We start from the raw sequence: 19,920 nt of genomic DNA, 5'->3' as shown, positions 1-19,920 counted from the left end.
TGGAGTCTTCTGGGAGGTATTTCCTCAGGGTCAGCACACAGAGGGGATCCGAGCCTCTATTTCAAGCTGGAAGCAAGACTTGGTAATGTGTAAGAATCTCCTGCATGGTTCTGGTGTTGAAAGCGTGAAGGGGTCACAGAAAGCAGCTGAGGCTTGGCACTCTGAGAGGCCAGGAAAGGCCATAGGTGAAAGTGCAGCTTCGATTGCAGCGAAGACCCCAGAATTGAAGGGGTCATGGAGAGATTCTGAGGCTTTGCATCCGGAGAGGCAAGAAGAAGCCATTGGTGAAGGTGTAGCCTCAGTTTCAGTGGAGACCCCGGCTTTTGGGAGATGCCAGGACTGTGGGACAACCTGAGTCTGCAAGACAAGCTGTGTGTGTGCTATATGGACAGCAGGGTCAGAGAAGTAGAGTTGCCAGAACCCTTTGGAGGCCAGAAGATGGTGAGTGAATCCCAGATGTCCAGCCTTGAGCTACTTTGCTGGACTTGGGTTTTGCTTAGGTATCCCTGATTCTTCCCTTTGAAATAAGACAGTACTTGTTTTGGATTTTACAGAAGCCCACAGTTAGGAGACTTTGAAAAGACACTATGAACTTTTAAGTGTTTGGATTTTTTTACGGACTGTGGGATTTTTAAGGTTGTACTGTCTTATGTTGAGATATTAATGTTAACATCATATCTTGGGGACAGAAATTGGAAAGTTATGGTTTAATAGTGATGTTTGTGTGTCAAGTTGACAAGGGGTCAATTGTGCTGGACAGCTTTAGTGTCAACTCGACACACCTGGGTTGAGGGAGCCTCAACTGGGGAATTGCCTCTATTGTACTGGCTTGTGGCCATGTCTGAGGGGCATCTTCTTGATGAGTGATGTGGGAGGGCCGAGCCCACTGTGGGTGGTGCCACCCCTGGGCAGGTGGGCCTGCCTGTGTTGCATAAGTAGGCTGAGTAGGGGTCAGGGGAGCAAGCCAGCAAGCAGCATTCCTCCATGGCTTGTGTTCCAGCTCCTGCCTCCAGGTTCCTGCCCTGAGTTCCTACCTTGGGCTCTCAGATGAACTGTGACCCAGGATATATAAGCTAAATAAACCCTTTCCTCCCCAAGTTGGTAGTGGTCAGAGTATTTTGTCACAGCAATGAAGAAACAAACTAAAACAGTATCAAAAAAAGTAGCCTCGGGGCTGAAGTGATGGCTCAGCGGTTAAAAGCACTGACTGTTCTTGCAGAGGACCTGGGTTCGCTTCCCATCACCCACATGGCGGCTATGAACCGTCCTTAATTCTAGTTCCAGGGGAATCCAAAGCCCTCTTCTGACTTCCACAGCATTGCGCGACACAGGTGCATTCACATACATACAGGTAATACACTCCTACACATAAAATAAACATAATAAAACATTAAAAATAAAAAGTAGCTTCATACCACCGGAAAAGTAGCCTTTGTGTTCAACCCACTTACCTAAGGCATGTAAGTTACACTAATGTATCTGCTGCTAAAAGCTCTGCTTTTAAGCTCTAAGTTGCCTTTGGTTCTAAAATTCTTTATTTCACATAAAAATCCTTTTTTTTTTTTTTTTTTTTTGGTCTTCTTTTTTTTGAGACAGGGTCTTCCTGTAGCTGGCCTGGAACTCGCTAGACCAAGCTGGCCTCAAATTCACAGATTCTGCCTGCCTCTGCCTCCCCAGTGCTGGAATTAAAGGCGTATGCCACCATGCCCAGGCTCATATAAAATCTCTATCACAAATCTTCATATAAAAAGCCAGTAAGTTCGTATGTATGTTTTGTTCTACAGTGTCTGACACTGGATGTTTGATTTCTAATCTACAAGCTTAGCATAAGATAAAGCACACATGTCAGAATCAGTACACGTGACTTTGGGCAGACCTTCAGCTCCAGGGTCTGGTTTCTTCATTTTTACAGTAGGTACAGTAACAGTACTAGCTTCACAGGGCCACAGGAAAGACTGCTGCCTGCAGCACTCACAGCGAGTTCCATGTGGGCCACAGATGAATACTGGAGCAAAAGTCAGCTCAGTGGCCTGCCCACAGCCACTACTGCACATGGAATAGTGTGCTCTATCATCAAGCAGTTCTCCATGAAACAGAAAGCAATTCAATGTGGGTTTTATTTTAGCAAATCCTGGAGTTCTACAGCTACTCTGTCCTGCTATCAGGCTGGGCCTTAACGTCCTGATCAGCAGTAAAACAAATGAATGCTGACTCATTCTTTCTGCACAGTACAAATGAGTAAGACAGATGGACACAAAGAAGCCATTCAACATTCCCATGACAGGTCTACCTGGGCACCAGCACATTCCTGTGGGGAGTGAGGGGGCTACTTCGAAAACAGCCACAGGCCATGCCACAGAGGCTCTATCAGAACAAGAGCTGGCCTCCAGGGCATCTGAGAAGAAACAACCTCAAACTACAGATTAATTCAGTGAGTACTGAATGGCAGAACTTTCACATTCACTGAGTAAATGTCTACCTAAGTGCCCAAAGAACACTGGAAATCCAGAGGCCAGGTACAAGCTCAACAGTAGACTGTCCAGGTCTCTAGAAGAACAAGTCCTGAAGGCAGCTGGTGGTGGCAGTTAAGCTCATGGAGGTGTGTGACCAAAGTAAAAGCAGACTCATACACCAAGCCTGGAAGACCCAAAGCAGGAGTGGAACCAAGAGGACAGAGACACTTAGACCTACCACAGCGCAAGATCTGGCAGGAAGCAACAGATGGTGACCCAGCAAGGGCCAGTCTAGTCATCAAATGTCTTCTGGGATATATGTGCTCATATGTGTGTATGCCCACATGCATGTGCACATGGATGTGCCTACACCCACATGAATGTGCCCACACGTGAAAGCCATAGGTAGATGTTTGGTGTCTTCCTCAAAAGTTCTTCACCTTATCTTTGGAGACGGTCTCTCACTGGACCTGGAGCTCATGGATTTGCCTAAACTGAATGACTAGGAGCCCAAGACATGCCTGTCTCCACCTCCCCAGCACTGAGATTACAGGTGCACAGTGCTGTTCCTGGCTTTTTCACATGGGTGTTGGGGATTCAACTCAAGTCTCCATGCTTTGGTAGCAGACACATTACCTACTGAGCACCTCCCCTGCCTGGAGCCCTCAAATTTCTGAGGCTTCTGCATGAATACTGCAGAAAAGAACTTGTAAATCTTTGAATCTGACATTTAGGAGCAAGATTCTCCTCATCTACTCTAATGACCAGCTCCTTCACAATGGCTGCTTCTTTTAAATCTCATGTAACTTTGACTAAACTGCAACATCTCCGTCTAAATCCAGGTGGTTACCAAGCAGGCGTGGCAAAACAAGTCTTCATCTGCAATGAACAGAAGACAGAGGACACTACAAAGGTCAAGAATATATTAATTAATCCATGTATTTTTTTTTTAAAGCAAATGTTCGCTTGCTCCATTGAAACAGGGACCTGATCTATCAATCATTCAAACAGAGAGATTTGACCAGAACTATTGGGAAGCCGCCACTTTCAGGACACCATGCCAGGAAGTGGGGAAGGATGGGTGCAGCACCCCTCCGTAGGACAAAGGTCAGTTAGCACAGAGGATCCAGGTAGACATAATTAACATATACATCAGGAAAAAGGACAGCCTCTTGGAGGAAATGGGATCTCAGCTGGGGTCACATGTGGAGCGAAGGCAGATAAAGTGGTAAGGGCATGGAGGCAAGAGGGAAGAACTGCAGGGGTGCTAGGGAAAGATGGCATGAGAGCTCTGGGTAGAAAGTGATCAGGGCCAGACAGTGAAGGGCTTTCTCCAAGGTGCCAAGGAGATGCACCCTTCCCACCAGCACCGAGAAGGCCTGAGATCCAGAAGGCCCAGCACGCAGATCTTGGAACTTCTAAAGCATTGGAGAAAACCTGGAAGCCCAAACACCGGGTGGATTACTACTGGCTGCCACTTACTCATAAGCTGAGCTCTTGAACTTACCTTGACACAGCCCCTCCTGTGACCTCGCGGAGAAGACGGCAGTGGTGAGGGACAAATTCTAGGAGCTTGTTATACATGAGCTGAAGGCCACTGGGATGTGACTCAATGAACTGCTCAACAATCACCTACAAAAAAGGAATACCATTTTAAAAACAGCATTTAAAAGTATGAACTATATACTACAGAGGGGGAAAAAATCCTTAGAAACTCAGGCCATCCTCCTGTTTCGCTTCATGTTTCCTAAACAGTAAAACCAGGCAGGTCATATTCGGAACCAGTTGCGAGGTTCAGCTGCAGCTCTGACTTGACATCGGGGAGAAGGGAGGCCAGGGTCATAAACTGGCCTGAGGCTGAAGAACCCATACAGTCACGTCCTTCCCCTGGACCAGGTCTAGGTCAGAGCAAAGAACCCCCATTACAGCTCCTCACAGCCTGACCCTGACCCTGGCCTCTTCGATAGAGGGTTTGGGGTAGGGTGTGAGGCAGAGAGATGAAAATACAGGACTTTAAGATTTTTTTTTTTTTTTTTTTTTTTGTTTTAGAGATATATATATAAATAAAAAAATACTAAAAAACTTGTAAATGATAGTCTAGAATGGAATCTAGAGTTAAGAGATTTATACTTAGAAGAAATTTTTGAGGGAAAGGCTATAATGCTAGGTTAAAGATACAGAAATTTTAAAACTAGAAAATGAAGTTAGATTTAAGTTTTTTTAACAAATGGTAATTTTTTTTCTTTAAAATTTTTTTTTTTTTTTTTTTTTTGGTTGTAAGGATGAAATTCAAATAATAATATAATAGAAATCTCTAAGTTTAATAAGGGAAAGCTAGAAATCAATGTTGTGATTTAAATGAAAAATGTCCCCCATAGGCTCATGTATTTAAATACTTGGTCTGCACCTGGTTGCACTGTTTGGAGAGGTTATGGAACCTTTAGGAGAGGGAGTCTTGCTGGAGACAGGTCTTGAGAGTTTACAGCCTTGCCCTACTCCCCAATCTTGTTCTCCCTTCTTCTGTGTATAAAGTGTGACCATCCAGCTTCCTGCTCTTGCCAGCATGCCTTCTCCCACTGAAGACTCTATCCCTCTCAAAACAAAAACTAAAATAAACCCTTTCTTCCTTAAGTTGCTTTTGGTCATGGTATTTTTATCACTTAATATGCCACAATCTTTACTTACTTAGTATACCAGATTCAGTTCAGTGAAAAGCAGAAGCATATATTTTTAACTAAAAGCATTTTCACTTATTGATAAAGAAATGATTCCATAGTTTGTTCTCTTCACTCCTGAGACAGACAGACTAGAACAAGACAGGAACGCAGGAAACCAAACACCACTTTGCTTTCAGCAATCCTAAGGCTGGTCAGGATTAAAATTAAACCCTAAACTTAATTTTTGTTTGTGGATTCAATTTTGCCTCTTATAAAAAACTAGACTTTCACACTGCTATTGAACATGATCTCAAAGTGGCACAGAGGCAGGCTAGAGGCAGGCCCCAGAGACCATCAAACAAGCTGAGCATCAGCAGCTGCACAGGCTATGACCTCTGGCTGCTCCCAGCACTGCACACAACTGATCTAGGAAGTGAAGGACACTCCTCCAAGTGTCCTGCTGCTGACCTGGTGTGGGAGTCCATCTCTTGATATCCCCACTTACCTGGCCCACCCAACTCTGCCCTATTTCTCAAGCCTCGACCAGTGTCTTCCACTCCCTGAAAAGCAGTGGGCACACAGCCTGCCCTCCCACATGCCTCACTGCTCTGGGCGGTGCATCCTCCTGTGCTGATTGCTTAGTGCATATTACCCAGGGTCTCAGCTGTTTACTAGCAACTTAATTGGGTGTAATTCACCACATAACAAAGCTAAAATGTTTTGAGACATGCCTTCTTCCTGGGTAAATTTAACCCTGGAAATGAGACCTGTCCAAGCATTACATCATAGAACATCCACCAGACTATTCAGATTCAGTCACCAACTGTACAGTAGGGCCCCTTTCCTACAGCTAGCCTGAAAGCATGGGCTCCTTGAGGGCAGACCTTCCACTCCCGCACTGCTCTGTGCAAGCTCACCACCCTGGAAGCACAAACCTCATTGACATACGGCTTCACTAGGACTTGGCCAACCAAGGTCTCTGCATCCCGTGTCTTGTCGATGGTGGCATAGGTACGCAGACAGTGCCGGATGATGTCCACACTGGAGGTCTGTAGGCCTTCCAGCAGAAGGCCTTCCAGAGACTGCTGTAGCATAGCTGTGATGCCAGCTATGCGCTGTGGGAAACCATCAGAAAGCTCTCATCAGATCAGTTTCTAAACACCAACGGGAACACACCGATGCCAGACCCCAGAGAAGGCAGTGTGTAGACATTTAAAATGGGAACTGTCTGGGGGAGTAACAGCTCACCTCCTCCCACAACCTCTCTTCAAGTAGATCACTGGTTCACCAAAGAATTCACAGAGAGAATTCAGAATGAGAAAAGGTCATTTTCCTGACACTACACGGTAAATGTGATAAACAGCTTTGGAAAAATTCACTGTGTTTATGCCATAGTGTCAAATTTAGAATGTTCTTATAATTTAGAGAAGTGACTTAGTCTTCACACAAATCTGTAGTGAGTGATACTTATGAAGCAGAAGTTCAAAACACAAAAACTGAAAAACAAAACAAATGAAACCCAAAAACGATTGAGTTTCTAAGCACCTTGGAGCCCAAGCTCAAACCCACTTACTGGTCTCACTTTGTCCATTAGGGGCATGCCCTTGCTTTGCACAGCATGAAACTGCAACTGGTTAAACTCTGTGGCAATTCTCTCCAAAATCTGTCCAGTCAAGAGTGGGCTGAAGGAAGACAACAAGCAGAGAATTTAATTCTCAGGACATACAACTGACCATGTGGTTTCAAACCACTGTGCTCAGCTTTTCAGAGTGACTTCCACGGCCACCTTTCCACAAAGTCAGTCATCTCTGTGCCATCAGTTTGCCCATTCCAGCTGCTGTGGGCCATAGGTGAAGTGCAAGGTGACTGGTGCTGCCGGGCCTCCAGGCCTCCAGCTGCAGGACCTAACAAAAACAAGGCTGCCAGTCCACAGGGCACATATGCCCCACCTTCTCCAAGTCCTTGCTCCTGATCTCCCTCACTGTCCCTGCCTCCTCTCTCCTAAGACCTGAGCCATCTCCTACTTCTCTACCTCATCTCCCTTCTGAGAGTAGGCTAACACTTTTTTTTTTTTGCTAGCACATCTTAAACACGTCAATAAAACTGGCCTTCTAGTAACAATGAATAAAATCTCTTCAACAGCTTTAAATCTGAGTAGCAACTTACAGTTGTTACTGAAGAGAAGATCTGAATGCTGCAGATCCTGGAGAAGCATTCAGTGTGCATCTGCCACAAAGCATCATAAGCACCTTTTCCTTAAAACATGCTGTAAATTACCAAGGCTACTCGAGGGGAGGAAGGCAGCAAAGGAGCCATGTGTTCTACTGGAGGAATTCAAGAGCTAGGAAAGTCATCCCCAGCGTTAAGGACACAGGAAATCCCACAGTGAGGCCACCAGACCATGCAGCCCTACACCATCACATCAAAGCTACTTCAGAGGGAGAATGGCTGCTCGGAGTGTCTTCAGCATCTCCACCTCTCTCCTGAGAAGGCTGGTATGAGTTTATGTTTAGTGTCTATTCATGCCTCGGCCTGATTATTCTCTAACATGGCTTTCCCTTTGCTAAAATGCAAGTGCTGGTCTGAGCTCAGTTAATCTCCTCCAAGGCGATCCACAGCAAGGCAGGACACTGTCTGCCTGCTCAAGATGGAACGCTCCACAGAAGCAGCAGCTCATCTCCCAGGTGGCTGGGAGCCACTCTTCACTAGAGCCACTGCCTGACACCTTCTTTGGGGTACTGACCAGCAAGAGACATGAGTGAGGACTGACTCTTGATTCAGGGACCTTACAATCTGAAGGGAAAGCAAAGTCAACCATGGCTCTAGTCTCTGATGAGTGGTCTGCAGGCCTGACAGAACCAGGGAGATGGAGGTCAGGGAAGGCTTCCTGGAGGAAGTGGTAACTTTTGTGTCTTGTCTGTACATCTGCTTCAGAACTGTGTGAGAGTATGAGAGCAGGAGGGACCAACATTATCCAAGGCAAACAAAGTGAATGTCTCAAGCCCACAGCACTTTTAACTTTTACTCCCACTTAGCAGTGCCACAAACAGCCATTTTTCCAAACGTTTAGCATGTTTTGAGTTAATGTAGAAGATACAGAAAAGGAATTAGCAAGTGAAGGTAAATGAAAGGCCTCGGAAAGATAGACAGGTATATCTGGAAACTGGGAGCCAGGAAGCTACTGCAGTTAGCAAGCCACAGCTCAAACAGCTCTGGTGGAGACTGTAGGAGACAAGTGAGTTTGAGTTCACAGAATGATTAAGCATAGCAGAGCCTTAAGGGCCATGTGGTAGAGTCATCCACTGGGGTGGGCAGGAGGCCAGGTTTCAATTAGGCAAAGGGGAGGAGGCAGATGCTCCCAACTGGAGCCACGACTCAGCAGCCCTGTAGCACTAGCTGCTACACAATGGGGAGATAAATAAACAAATGGAGATCCACATGCCAAGACTCCAAGCTGCCTATCAGGGGAAAGGATACCCAGCTTCTAGAGACAAGGAAGGGGAAAAAAAAGGCTTTTTACTACAGAGAGTGGGGAAGAACACAAGCACTCTTTTTCTGAGATGAGGGGGGAAAGGGAAAACTGGGCTCTTCTGTCTTAAGACAGTGGGGAAAGAATGTAAGAGAATTTCCCACTGGATGAGTGCCAGGATAGCTGGACACGTAGCAGTCAGATTGAACCAAGTCTGAGGCTGGAGCTCACGTGCAGCTAACAGTCCAATACCAACTGCAAGGCTGGATGAGGTCACCCAGGGTCTGCCCTGAGAACTGCACCCTGGGTCTAGCAGGCATGAGCAGGGCAGTCCATCAAAGGACGGCAGGAGTATGGCATCCAGAAAAGAAGCTGAGGGTAGGCGAGGACAGTTCAGAAGGGGGTTGTCAGAGTCTGAGGTGTATCACAGACTGAGCAGGTAAAGCAAAGTCAACACTACTAAGCCCTTAGAGCAGCAGCCATCTCCAGAGTGCTGGGGTTGCAGGTGTGTGTCACCACACCCAGCTGAGCCACTGGGTTAGAGAGATGAATCAGAGGTTAAGAGCACTGGTTACTCTTCTAGAGGTCCTAGGTTTGGCTCTGAGGACCCACATGGCAGCTAACAACCCTCTGTTCAGACAGTTCCAGGGAGTCTGATGCCCTCATCTGGCCTCTACAGGCATTGCACAAATGGTGCTTAAAGGTACATGGTGCACTTATAGACATGCAGGCAAAACACTCATACATATAATAAAGTAAAAAATAAAACAAAAACACTAAACCACAAACTAGATTTTTCTTTCTTGTTTCCAGAAATGAGTTCTTACTCAAAATTTTTAGCTTGGGTATGAAGTAAAAACACTTACCTGCTTGCTTCTAGTGAAGATGTGTCTTTAGAACTTTGAGAGTTTAGGATTTTTTCAATTTTCTCAACCGACTGAATAACCTGGATAAGACTTAATACACACATCTATAAAAAATGAAGCAAAAAAAAAAGTTATAATGTTGCATCTAAAGATTATCTTATTTTCTCATCTTTAAATAATGGAAAGTCAACATCTGACATTTTAAATGCGTCTATATAACACCAAATCCCCAAGAATGTAAACTTAACTACTTTTCTTGAACAAATATATTTCAAAATTCTATCATGAGCTTACAGTTAACCCAGAACAAGACATTATTGCCTCATACTGTCTCATCCCTTGTTTCAGTCCTTTTTAAAGGTTTTATTTTTACTTCTATGTATGTGTGTGTCTATGTACCCGTCATGTACATGTGAGAGGGTGTCTGCAGAGCCAGAAGGTGGTATTGGATCCCCTTGAGCTGGAGTTACAGGGAGGCAGTTGTGAGTCACCTGACCTTGGTGTGGGAACTTAACTTAGGTCCTCTGTAAGAGTAGTAAGCACTCTTAACCTCTGAGCCATCTCTTCAACCCCCTTTTAAAGGAACCTTTCTTTTGACATCATACCCCTTCAGTGTGTGTCTGTCTCTGTAGTACTAGGGATTGAACCTAGGGCCATGCACGTGCTAGGCACACACTCTACCATTGAGCTACACCCGGCCCTCTCTTTACTTTTTCAGATAGGATATCACTAATTTGCCCAGGCAGGTCTTGAACTTATGAGCCTCCTGCCTCAGTTTCCAGATTTGCTGGGATTAAAGGCTGAACCACCATGCCAAGCTTTTATTTATTTTCTCTTTTATCCTAAATTTTAAAATTATGCTTATTTAATGTATGTATGTATGTATATAGGTGTGCACATGCATGTATGTGAAAGTCAGAGGACAACTTGTGGGAGTCAGTTCTTTCTACTATAAGGTCCAAGGGATTGAACCCAGGACATCGGGCTTGGTAACAAGTGCTTTTTACCTACTGAACCATCTCACTGGCCTTTAAAAAACTTTTTGTTTTATTTATTTTTATGTATATGACTGTATTGCCTGCATGTATGTTAAGTGCACTGGTGTTGTGCAATGGCCAAGGAGGTCAGAAGAGGACGTTGGATCCCCTGGAACTGGAGTTAGGATGGTTGTTAGCCACCATGTGGGTGCTGGGGTTCAAACCTGGGTCTTCTGCAAGAGCAGCCGGTGCTCTTAACTGCTGGGCCATATCTCCAGCCCCATCCCCCAACCCCCTGCCAAATTTTTAAAAAATTACATTTATTGGCTAAGCATGGTGGTGCACACCTTTAATCCCAGCAGTCAGGAGACAAAAGTAGGCAAATCTCTGTAAGTTCAAAACCAGCCTGGTCTATATAGCAAGTTCCAGGCCAGGCAGGGCTACAGAGACCTCATCTCAAAAAAAATGTGTGTGTAGGGGGGGCATTTATGCCATAGTGCACACACGGAGGACAACCTGAGAGAGTGGGTTCTTTCCCGCCACCATGTGGGTTCCAGGGATCAAACAGGTCATCAGGCTTGGCAGTAAGGGCCTGTACCTGCTTAGACATTTTAAGATGCCTTTTCATGTCTGAGGGCCTGAATTTTGCATTCTAATTCCACCTCTGCCACCATCTTTGTGATTATTTTTTTTTAAAATCAGAAATCAAACACGGGACCACTGTGCAATAGAGGCAGCACATAGAGGAGTCCACAGCAGGGACAAAGGAAGCCACACGGTACAAGGCCCTCCCTAGAATTGCTGAGCCTCTGGCAGGTGTTGAGCTCCCTTATCTCTGAACCTATAAAGAACAGCTTGTCTGCTGGGGATATATGGCATGCTAGCTAAGCTTTAAAGCATTTCACTGCAGGTTATAGCTGCTTTTTCTTTTGCCAAGATGAGGAATTTTAATCTAATGACCATTCAGGTATGCCCACAACTGTCTTACTTCAGTTAAGTCACGTGACATAAATACTGCGACACCTGGGAGGGACACTAAGCTGGCTGTAATATATTTCTTTAAAATGTTAATGCTAACCCCCAACCCCAGTCCCCGCAATTCACAGACCAGGCGTGAGAAGACCTGGCGCTGCCCTCACAGCTGCACAGAGCTACTGATGTCATTTTGTTCCTCTCAGCAGAGCAGCCAGGGTCAGTGAATCAGACCATGTTCTTCAAAGTGTCAAGACAAAGCACTAGAGAGGACAAGGGTTTGGGCTGGATACCACAGTGTACCTTTTTCTTTCTGATGTCTTCTTGTTTTGACATTCGTTCATCTACTGCACGAATTCCTTCACTGACAGATGACCTAAGACTCTTTAAAAGAATAAAGCAAATTCATTGCAAAAATGATGTGTAGCACTATAAAACTGACACATTCAACTCCATTCCACCAAGATTTAGTATTCCCAGGACTGTAGTCAGACATCCTCTCTAATGTTCATCCTGAAGGAGTCCATCCCCAATGGCTTATTTTCACTGCACGGTACATCAGAGGAACATTAAAATCCGTATGCATGGATACCAAGTGGTATCATCCTTCACTTGGTTCAATAGCTTTGTGGGCTTGTGTAGGAACTTAACCACACATAATGTATCTCTTGGGAAAATACTTACAAAATTACAAATCCTTAGGATACAAGCCAGTTAGTAACTAGGTGACCTGTCACTAACAGGCTGAATTGTCAAACAGCCTTTCTCTCCTCATCAAACATGTTGTAGGCTATAACATCACATACCAAAAACAGTATCATTTATCCAGGTGAGAACTGTAACTGACCATTCAGAAACAACAAACAACCGACAGAGGACAGGAGTTCTTGAGTTCCTAAGCAAACAAGCATATTATGCTTTACTAGTCACATGATTTGGGGAACTTACCAGAACCTCTTCTCGGAACTGCCCCAAAGGCACAGAAAGCTGGTTGAGGGCTCTGTCCATGCCAACCTAAAGGAAAAATCACGACAGCACAATCGTCAGTGTCTAGAGACAATGAGCATCTGTGTACTGGTTGAAGGGGGACCACACTTCTGTCCTGACATGTTGACAGAGTACAGAAATGGTTGTATGTGAAGACCATGAGTATATGTAGGTCAGGGTGCCCAAAAGCCTCCTGAGGCACGATTTACCTTTGGGTGACTTCTGGTTTTTCTGGCTAGTGTGAAAATCTGATGAGAGCAGCTCACCTAAATCCTGTAACTCTTGGGGGAAAATTCAAATTAAATACAATGGAAATAAAATGTTTGGAGTTTCGGGACTGGAGAGATGGCTCAGTGGTTAAGAGCACTGACTGCTCTTGCAGAGGACTCGGGTTCAATTCCCAGCACCCACATGATGGCTAACCACCATCTGTAACTCCAGTTCCGGGGTAGTTACGTCAGATTTGGGGAATCCGATGCCTTCTTCTGACCTCCGTGGGCATTGCATACTCATACACATAAAATAAAAATAATAAATAAAATATTTTTAAAAAATGTTCTCAGTTTCTAATACTACTGGAACATTTACCTCAGTAACTGCAGTACATTCCCAAAGCAAATAGCTCATTTCTTAAAATTTTCAGAGATTGCAGTTTCTATACTTCTTTAGATAAACATTTAAAAGTGAAATAAAATATCAACAAGACAAAATAGGAGAACTTTGAAACTATTAAAATCAAGCATTTTGCCGGTTATGGTGGTGCATGCCTTTAATCCCAGAGGCAGAGGCAGGCAGATCTTTGTGAGTTCGAAGCCAGCCTGGTCTCCATAGTGAATCCAGGCCAGCTAGGTCTACAGGGGAGACCCTGTCTCAAAAAGACCAAAAAAAAATAAAAAAAAAAATCAAGCATTTCTACACTACTTTCACAAGTAACTGACAGATTCCTTACATTTCACCAAAGCCATCCTCCTGCAGATCAGTGCTGGCCCCTACTCCCTGGTGCCACGCCAATGTGTCTGAAAACCAATGACACGGCTCCCAGGAGCAGCTTACATGAGCTCTGGCAGATTAGCCTAAACAGTGGGAGTGCCTATGAACCTGTCAGCAGCCAACAAAGATGGTCTCTTGATGCTCGCACTCTGACTGTCCTCTGTCCTAACACTGATACCTGCTCAAGAACGGTCAGGTTGTGGGGAGAGAGGGCTCAGCAGTTAAGAACACTGGCTGTTCTTGCAGAAGATCTGGATTCAAATCCTAGCATCCACACAGTGGCTAACAACCATCCATGACTCCAGTTTCAGGGGATCCAATGCCCTCTTCTGACCTCCACAGCCATTGCATGACACAGGTGTACTTACGTAAATGCAGGCAATATATTCATACGCATAAAATAAAAATAAATAAAATTAAAAAAAAAAAAAAAAAAAAAGGACAGCCAAGTCACACAGGGTATAGCGATACACGCCTGTAAATTCCAACACTCCAGAGGCAGAGGCAGGAAGGCTACTGCAAGTTTAAGGTGAGCCTAGCTACACAATGAATTCCAGGCCAGCCAATGCTACATACTGAGACCCTCTTTCAAGCAAAACAAAGAGTAACCAAGCCACCACAGTCTTAGGTAAGCAAGAATCAAAACTAAAAAACACTAAAGTTCAATTCTGTCTAAAGATATTAGTGACTGCTTGAAATCTGAAACCGTACAGTTTCCAAACACTGTACTTTTCCTTCATTTGGTTTCCTCAGATGAGGTCTCCCTGTAGCCCTGGCTGGCTAGAACTCACTACGCAGTCCTCACAGAGCTCTGCCTGCCTCTGCCTCCTGAGTACTGGGATTAAAGGCATGCACCACCATGCCCGGGTCTAAACACTGCACTTTTAAAAAGCACCCTGCATGCACAATCCAATCTTACTTGTCACTCTGGTGGCTGGGTCTGGGTAGGGAAGCTCACCAGGTTAGTCGAGAGGTTGACGAAATCGGCGTAGTCCTTGTTGATGAGCTCCACCATGGCAGTTTTAAGTAGCTTGTAGTATTGTTCCAGGTCATCTCTCAGCTCCTCCAGCTGCACCCGCTTTCTACAGTCAGACACAAAATGATCCACATCGAAATCTTCCTGGAAAGAAAGGCAGGAAAGCCAAGTTATGACACGTGAAGACAGGAGGAAAAGGTGGTTCTACCACTCACAAGGCCACTCTGCTGCCGAGAGCACCTTCTGGTCACACGCTGGGACAAAGGTGCCTGTCTATTTATAGGTGCTCAGAGGGCCGTGGACAAGGACAGTCCCCTTGTGGCCTCGTTCTACAGGGAATTTAGTTTTCAAAGTGACACATTTTAGTTAGGTTCTTCTCAAAGAAGAAACAGCATTCCTTCCTTAACAAGTATTAAACGTTCAGTGTAAAATTTTCAAGCTAAGCCGGGCATGGTGGCGCACGCCTGTAGTCCCAGCACTTGGGAGGCAGAGGCAGGCGTATCTCTGTGACTTCAAGGCCAGCCTGGTCTATATAGTGAGTTCCAGGACAGCTGGGGCTATAGGGGGACTCTGCTTCAAAAAGACAAAAAAAAAAAAAAATTTTTTTTTCAAGCCAATTGAAATATAAGACAGTAAAATAAAACTACATCCTATAAGACACACTATTCATCTGTGTTTCACTGTTTAACACTGTGCTTCACATGCTGTGGACCTTATGCACGCACATACACACACACCCTACCACCCTTCTCCCCAGATAACCACACACCTCTGAGTGTCTTTCATGATATACACCTCATGTACTGACAAGTACTAAGCAAGGACTTCCACAGAACAGACAGCTTAAGCACTTCTCACTGTGGTGTCACAGGATGGCCACACTCTCAGCTTCTGTTACAGTGTCACAAGCTCCTAGGAGGCTGACCCACTTACAGGGGCAGGTTACCACCTAGTTCACTGCCACTGTGCCTCCTACTAGTGGAGCTGCTTGGTCAACAGGAATCAGACATGACAATTCCCAAATTTAAGGTCAGCAGAACACAATGCTGTAATTACATAATTCCAATAAACACTGTATACACCAAAACAATGACTGAAAAGAGATGATCTTTTTTTTTTTTTTTTTTTTTGGTCTTTTTGAGACAGGGTCTCCCTGTAGCCCCAGCTGTCCTGGAACTCACTATATAGACCAGGCTGGCCTTGAACTCACAGAGATCTGCCTTCCTCTGCTTCCCAAGTGCTGGGACTACAGACATGCGCGACCATGCCCAGCAAGAGATGATCATTTTTTAAAAAAAAATATTTTATTTTTATTTTACATGTATGAGTATATTGCCTGCATGTATGTGAGTGTACTCATGCTGCGAAGGCCAGAAGAGGGCTTCGGATTCCCCTGGAACTAGAGTTAAGGACGGTTCACTGCCGCCATGTGGGTGTTGGGAATTGAACCCCGGGTCCTCTGCAAGAGCAGTCAGTGCTCTTAACCTCTGAGCCATCTCTCCAGCCCTGAGATGATCATTTTTATGAAAAGTAAAGCGGGTACTTTGGAAAGACGTGACACAGGCAACTTGCTAAGACCATTTTTTGGAGCATCAGATTTGAGTGAGATAAGCCCAAGGGGGGTGGGGGCAGGGTACGGACCACAAACCCAGTGGACTCTGCTCCAGATTCATTGCAAGTGCAAATGCAAATGTCACAGCTTCTCACTCCACTGAAAGAAACAAGCTGAATGCAAGAGACCTTGCTGAAACAGGGCCAGCAGATCCACTTCACAGTCACAATAGTGAAGAACAAATGGACACATACAGTTATTATAAAATACCATGGTCTGTACGCACCACTCCTTTAGACACAGTTAACATTTTAGTGGATCAAACACCAGCTGTGATCACATTAGACAAGAGGACTTCTTCCCAAATCATGGCATCGCGGCTGCTACTGAAAAGCCATCTGCTTCTCTATCTGCAGTCAGAAGCAGCTTTGGGAGGCTGTGGCTCACAGGCTTAGCCTTGGTGTCAGCAGATATATAACCTTAGGCAAGACATTATGACCAGGGAACCAGCTGTCTTGTTCCAGGCTACTTTGACTTTGGGGTTGCTTGCTGTCACAGCAAAGCTACCAGATGTAAAATTCAAAGGTATTCTTAGTAACTTGGTTCTGTGCTTAATCTTAGTCAAAAGGTTGAGAATTAATAATAACTTAGTTTATTAAGGTAGCAAGATCAAGAGTTCAAAGCCAGCTTTAGCTAGACAGCAAGACACAAAAAATCAGAAAAGGAAAGGAAACCAAAGGAACAGAGGCATTTGGTCTGCTGGAGTCAAGCAAGAAGACAGAAAGTTATGCTAGGCTGACTCAACCTAGTGAACTCGAGAGACCAAGGACAACCTGGTGTGACTTAGGAGTGAAAGGGGAATGTGACAGTTAATGCTGGTAGCCAATGCTACAGGGTTTAGAATCCCTTTGGAGAGTACTTTCTGGGCACGGCTGTGAGGGATTTTTTAGATTAGGTTAATTGACGAGGAGGGAGAAAGTGAGCGAAGTACCAGAATTCATCGCCCCCTGCCTGCTAACTGTGGGTGCAACCAGCTGAGCTAAGCCCTGCCACCCTGCCTTCCTTCCTCGCCATGTCTAACTGTATGTCCTCCAACTGAAGCTGAAAGAAACCCTTCCTTAAGTTGCTTGTTGTCAGGTGTTTGGTCACAGCAACAAAATCAAAAGAGTGGGACAGGGAATAATCAAAGTGGAGAATTGAGTAGAAGATTCTAGAACCAGGTAAATCTGAAAGCCAGTGGGAAGATGCAGAGAGAGAAGACAGATGGAAATGATGTGATGCCAACATGCCCAGGCACATGGTCTGACTTGTCCTTGTCAGCATGCCCCTTCTTCATCGACAACACTCCATCCTATTTCATCTGCTGAACATTCAAACACAGTGATGCAATCCTGTAATATCCTGCTTAAAGGCAATTGAGACTCTACGATGATGAAACTAACTCATAACATTTTTCTTTAAAGGAAACACAAAGAGCAAACAATTCTTTCAGTTCCACCTAGAAAAATCAACATTTCCCGCAGAACAGCTGCTCTCTGTAGTTTCCTCTGTGAATAAACTGGTCACATTTATCAGCAATTCAAACTGCTTGGCATACTCAGAGGTTTGAAATAATGTGGAAGTGCCACATCCCAGACACTCCCTCCCCCAGCTTACTCTACGTTCTGTTTAGTATATGCATTTTGTTAACGTCTAATCCTGAAGCTGCATTTAACCAAGGCATTAGCCAATCTGAGTGAGAAGGATATAGTGGGGCTAATGAGACAGAAAGGCTGCTAGCAATGGGCCTGTTGGAGGCCTGAGTCAAGAGGAGGGTACATTAAGTTTTCTCACTTAGACTGAGGTCAGAACAGGCCTAGGCCTGATCCCTGCAGTTGTCCCTCCTTCGTCCAGCAAACCTGTCCCTATCATGATCCTTGCTTCTTTCTACCCTCTTTTCAGGATAGCCATGGAGTGAAACAAGGGGTTAGCCTTACAAGCATCCATTCAAACTACACTTATTGGGGTTGGAGAGATGGCTCAGCGGTTAGAGTGCTTCCTGCTCTTGCAGAGAACCCAGGTTTGGCTCCCAGCACCCACAAGGCAGCTCAAAACCACCTGTAACTCCAGTTCCAGGGGCTCTGACACCCTATTCTGGTCTCCGTGGGCTCCTGCACACATGTGATGCACAAACCAAAGCAGGCAAACAGACATACATGTAAGTAAAATATATAAATAAGTCTTCAAATTTCCCTTATTGCACTGGTTTAGCAGGAATGTCACTACACAAGAACAGGTGCCTCATGCCTGAGTCTAACACAAGTCCCACACGTGAAAAATGACTGGGCATAGTTAAAAGACACATATAAATATCTTTAAAACAAGGCAAAACAGATCTTTGATCATGTGATCTGAACACTAAGTATCAAAACAGAGATAGGCCAGGTAAGCTAGAGGGAAAAACTACCTCCAGTAGAAGTCATTAAACAAAACAAAAATCCTGTAAGACTTAGGTCCTTACTAAGGAGCCAAAAGTTTTAATTTCCTAGCCTTGAAACTAGCTATTAAGTAGCCTCCCAAACTTTCGTAAGAAATTAAATGGGGCACAAAGTGCTGGTTCACACCTGTAATCTCTCAGCACTTGAAAGGCTGAAACAGGAGGATCTCCAGTTCAAAGCCAGCCTGGGCTACAAGGCAAAACCGTGGTTTCAAAAACAGACACTGAGTTAAACATGGTTTTCGGATGTAAGCAAACCTGGGATACACCAAATGGGTCAAAACAAGGCTTGTGGGTTTCCACGGCTGTGACTGACAAGATTTATCAGCGAAATGTTTTCAATTTAGCTTTTTTTCCTCTACAAGTTTATATCCTGCCATTGTATGCAAGCGGTTTTAAGTTCACATTTTTATACATATCTTATTTATTATTTTTGTGTGTATTGCCTGCATGTAGTTAAGTACACCAGTGTCTTGCAATGCCACCAGCGGACAGAGTTACGGGCAGTTGTTAGCTGCCATGTGGGTGCTGGTACTGGAACCCGGGTCTTCTGCAAGAACAGCCAGTGTTCTTAATCGCTGAGCTATCTCTCTAGCCCCTTAAGTTCATCTTTTAAAAAAGAATTTTACTTTCATTTTGAGTGTATTACCTGCATGCATGTAAGTGCACCCAAGTCGTGCAATGCCCATGGAGGTCAGAAGTGGGCGTCAGAACCTTTGGAAGTGGAGTCAGCCGCCATGTAGGTGCTGGGAATCGAACCCCAGTCCTCTGAAAGAGCCGGTAGTGCTCTTAACCGGTGAGCCATCTCTCCCGCCCCAGTTTTAAGCCCATTTTAAACGGAGGGCCACTTCAGAAGACGTGACCAGGTTTGCCGGCATCCATAAACTCGACTCCAGGTGGGCGTCCACTCTCCCCCCCCCCCCACCAGCGGCCTCTCGCCCCTCACGCGCCTGCGCCCCGCCCCAGGGCCCGGAACCGCCGGGCCTCAGCTTTCGGCCTCCCAGCCGGCCTCGTCAGCAGCGGCCCTGCCCACCGCCCCTCACCTTCATGAACTCGTCCTTGTCGAAGCACAGCGTGTCCGGCCCTGTGGGCAGATTCATCTCGCGTCTCTCCATCGCGCGGGCCGCCGCTTCCTGACCCGGCGAAGCAAGGGGAGGACGCTGACCGCGGCGCAGGGGACGCGACAGCCGGGCCCCAGCACGGCGCGGACTCTGCTTCCGCCAACATGGTGGTGTCGCGCGGCAGCCAATAGGTGAGCGTCCTGGGCCGCAGTCCGCGCCAAGCGCGGCAAGCTGTGAGGCCGGCAGGTATAGCTGAGCGTTACTGCCCCCAGCGGCGGAGGGCGGCACTACAGCCTCGCGCTCTAGCCCAGGCAGCTAACCGGGGAGAAACCGGGACAAGGGTCTGCGCTGCCTCCCTCCTTTTTTCCCCTGGGAGAGTTCCAGAGGCCCCTCAAAGAAGACGTCACTGTCCTTAAAGATGACCCTTAAAGATCGATCAGAGGAAATAGATCCCTCAGAATTTCAAGTTATTCTAAACATGAAA

The 19,920-nt window shown here is 45.6% G+C and overlaps 1 protein-coding gene across 1 annotated transcript in view; it reads right to left on the bottom strand.

Moving 5' to 3' along the window:
• Positions 1-19,615, bottom strand: part of Cog2 (component of oligomeric golgi complex 2) — a 43,433-nt gene extending 23,818 nt beyond the window's left edge. Inside the window, exons 1-8 of the mRNA XM_008845784.2 lie at positions 19,419-19,615; positions 14,330-14,491; positions 12,343-12,408; positions 11,698-11,778; positions 9,446-9,549; positions 6,684-6,792; positions 6,046-6,225; positions 3,961-4,085 (exon numbers count right to left, since the gene is read on the bottom strand). Of these exons, the coding sequence (XP_008844006.1) occupies positions 3,961-4,085; positions 6,046-6,225; positions 6,684-6,792; positions 9,446-9,549; positions 11,698-11,778; positions 12,343-12,408; positions 14,330-14,491; positions 19,419-19,490 (899 nt within the window). The 5' untranslated portion in view covers positions 19,491-19,615. The remainder of the gene's footprint in view (positions 1-3,960; positions 4,086-6,045; positions 6,226-6,683; positions 6,793-9,445; positions 9,550-11,697; positions 11,779-12,342; positions 12,409-14,329; positions 14,492-19,418) is intronic.
• Positions 19,616-19,920: the final 305 nt, after the last annotated feature.

The sequence above is a fragment of the Nannospalax galili genome, unplaced genomic scaffold, assembly GCF_000622305.1.
Source record: "Nannospalax galili isolate Female #2095 unplaced genomic scaffold, S.galili_v1.0 scaffold702, whole genome shotgun sequence".
Classification (NCBI taxonomy): domain Eukaryota; kingdom Metazoa; phylum Chordata; class Mammalia; order Rodentia; family Spalacidae; genus Nannospalax; species Nannospalax galili.
The sequence above is the reverse complement of the archived record's forward strand: the minus strand, read 5'-3'. Positions and strand labels throughout refer to the sequence as shown.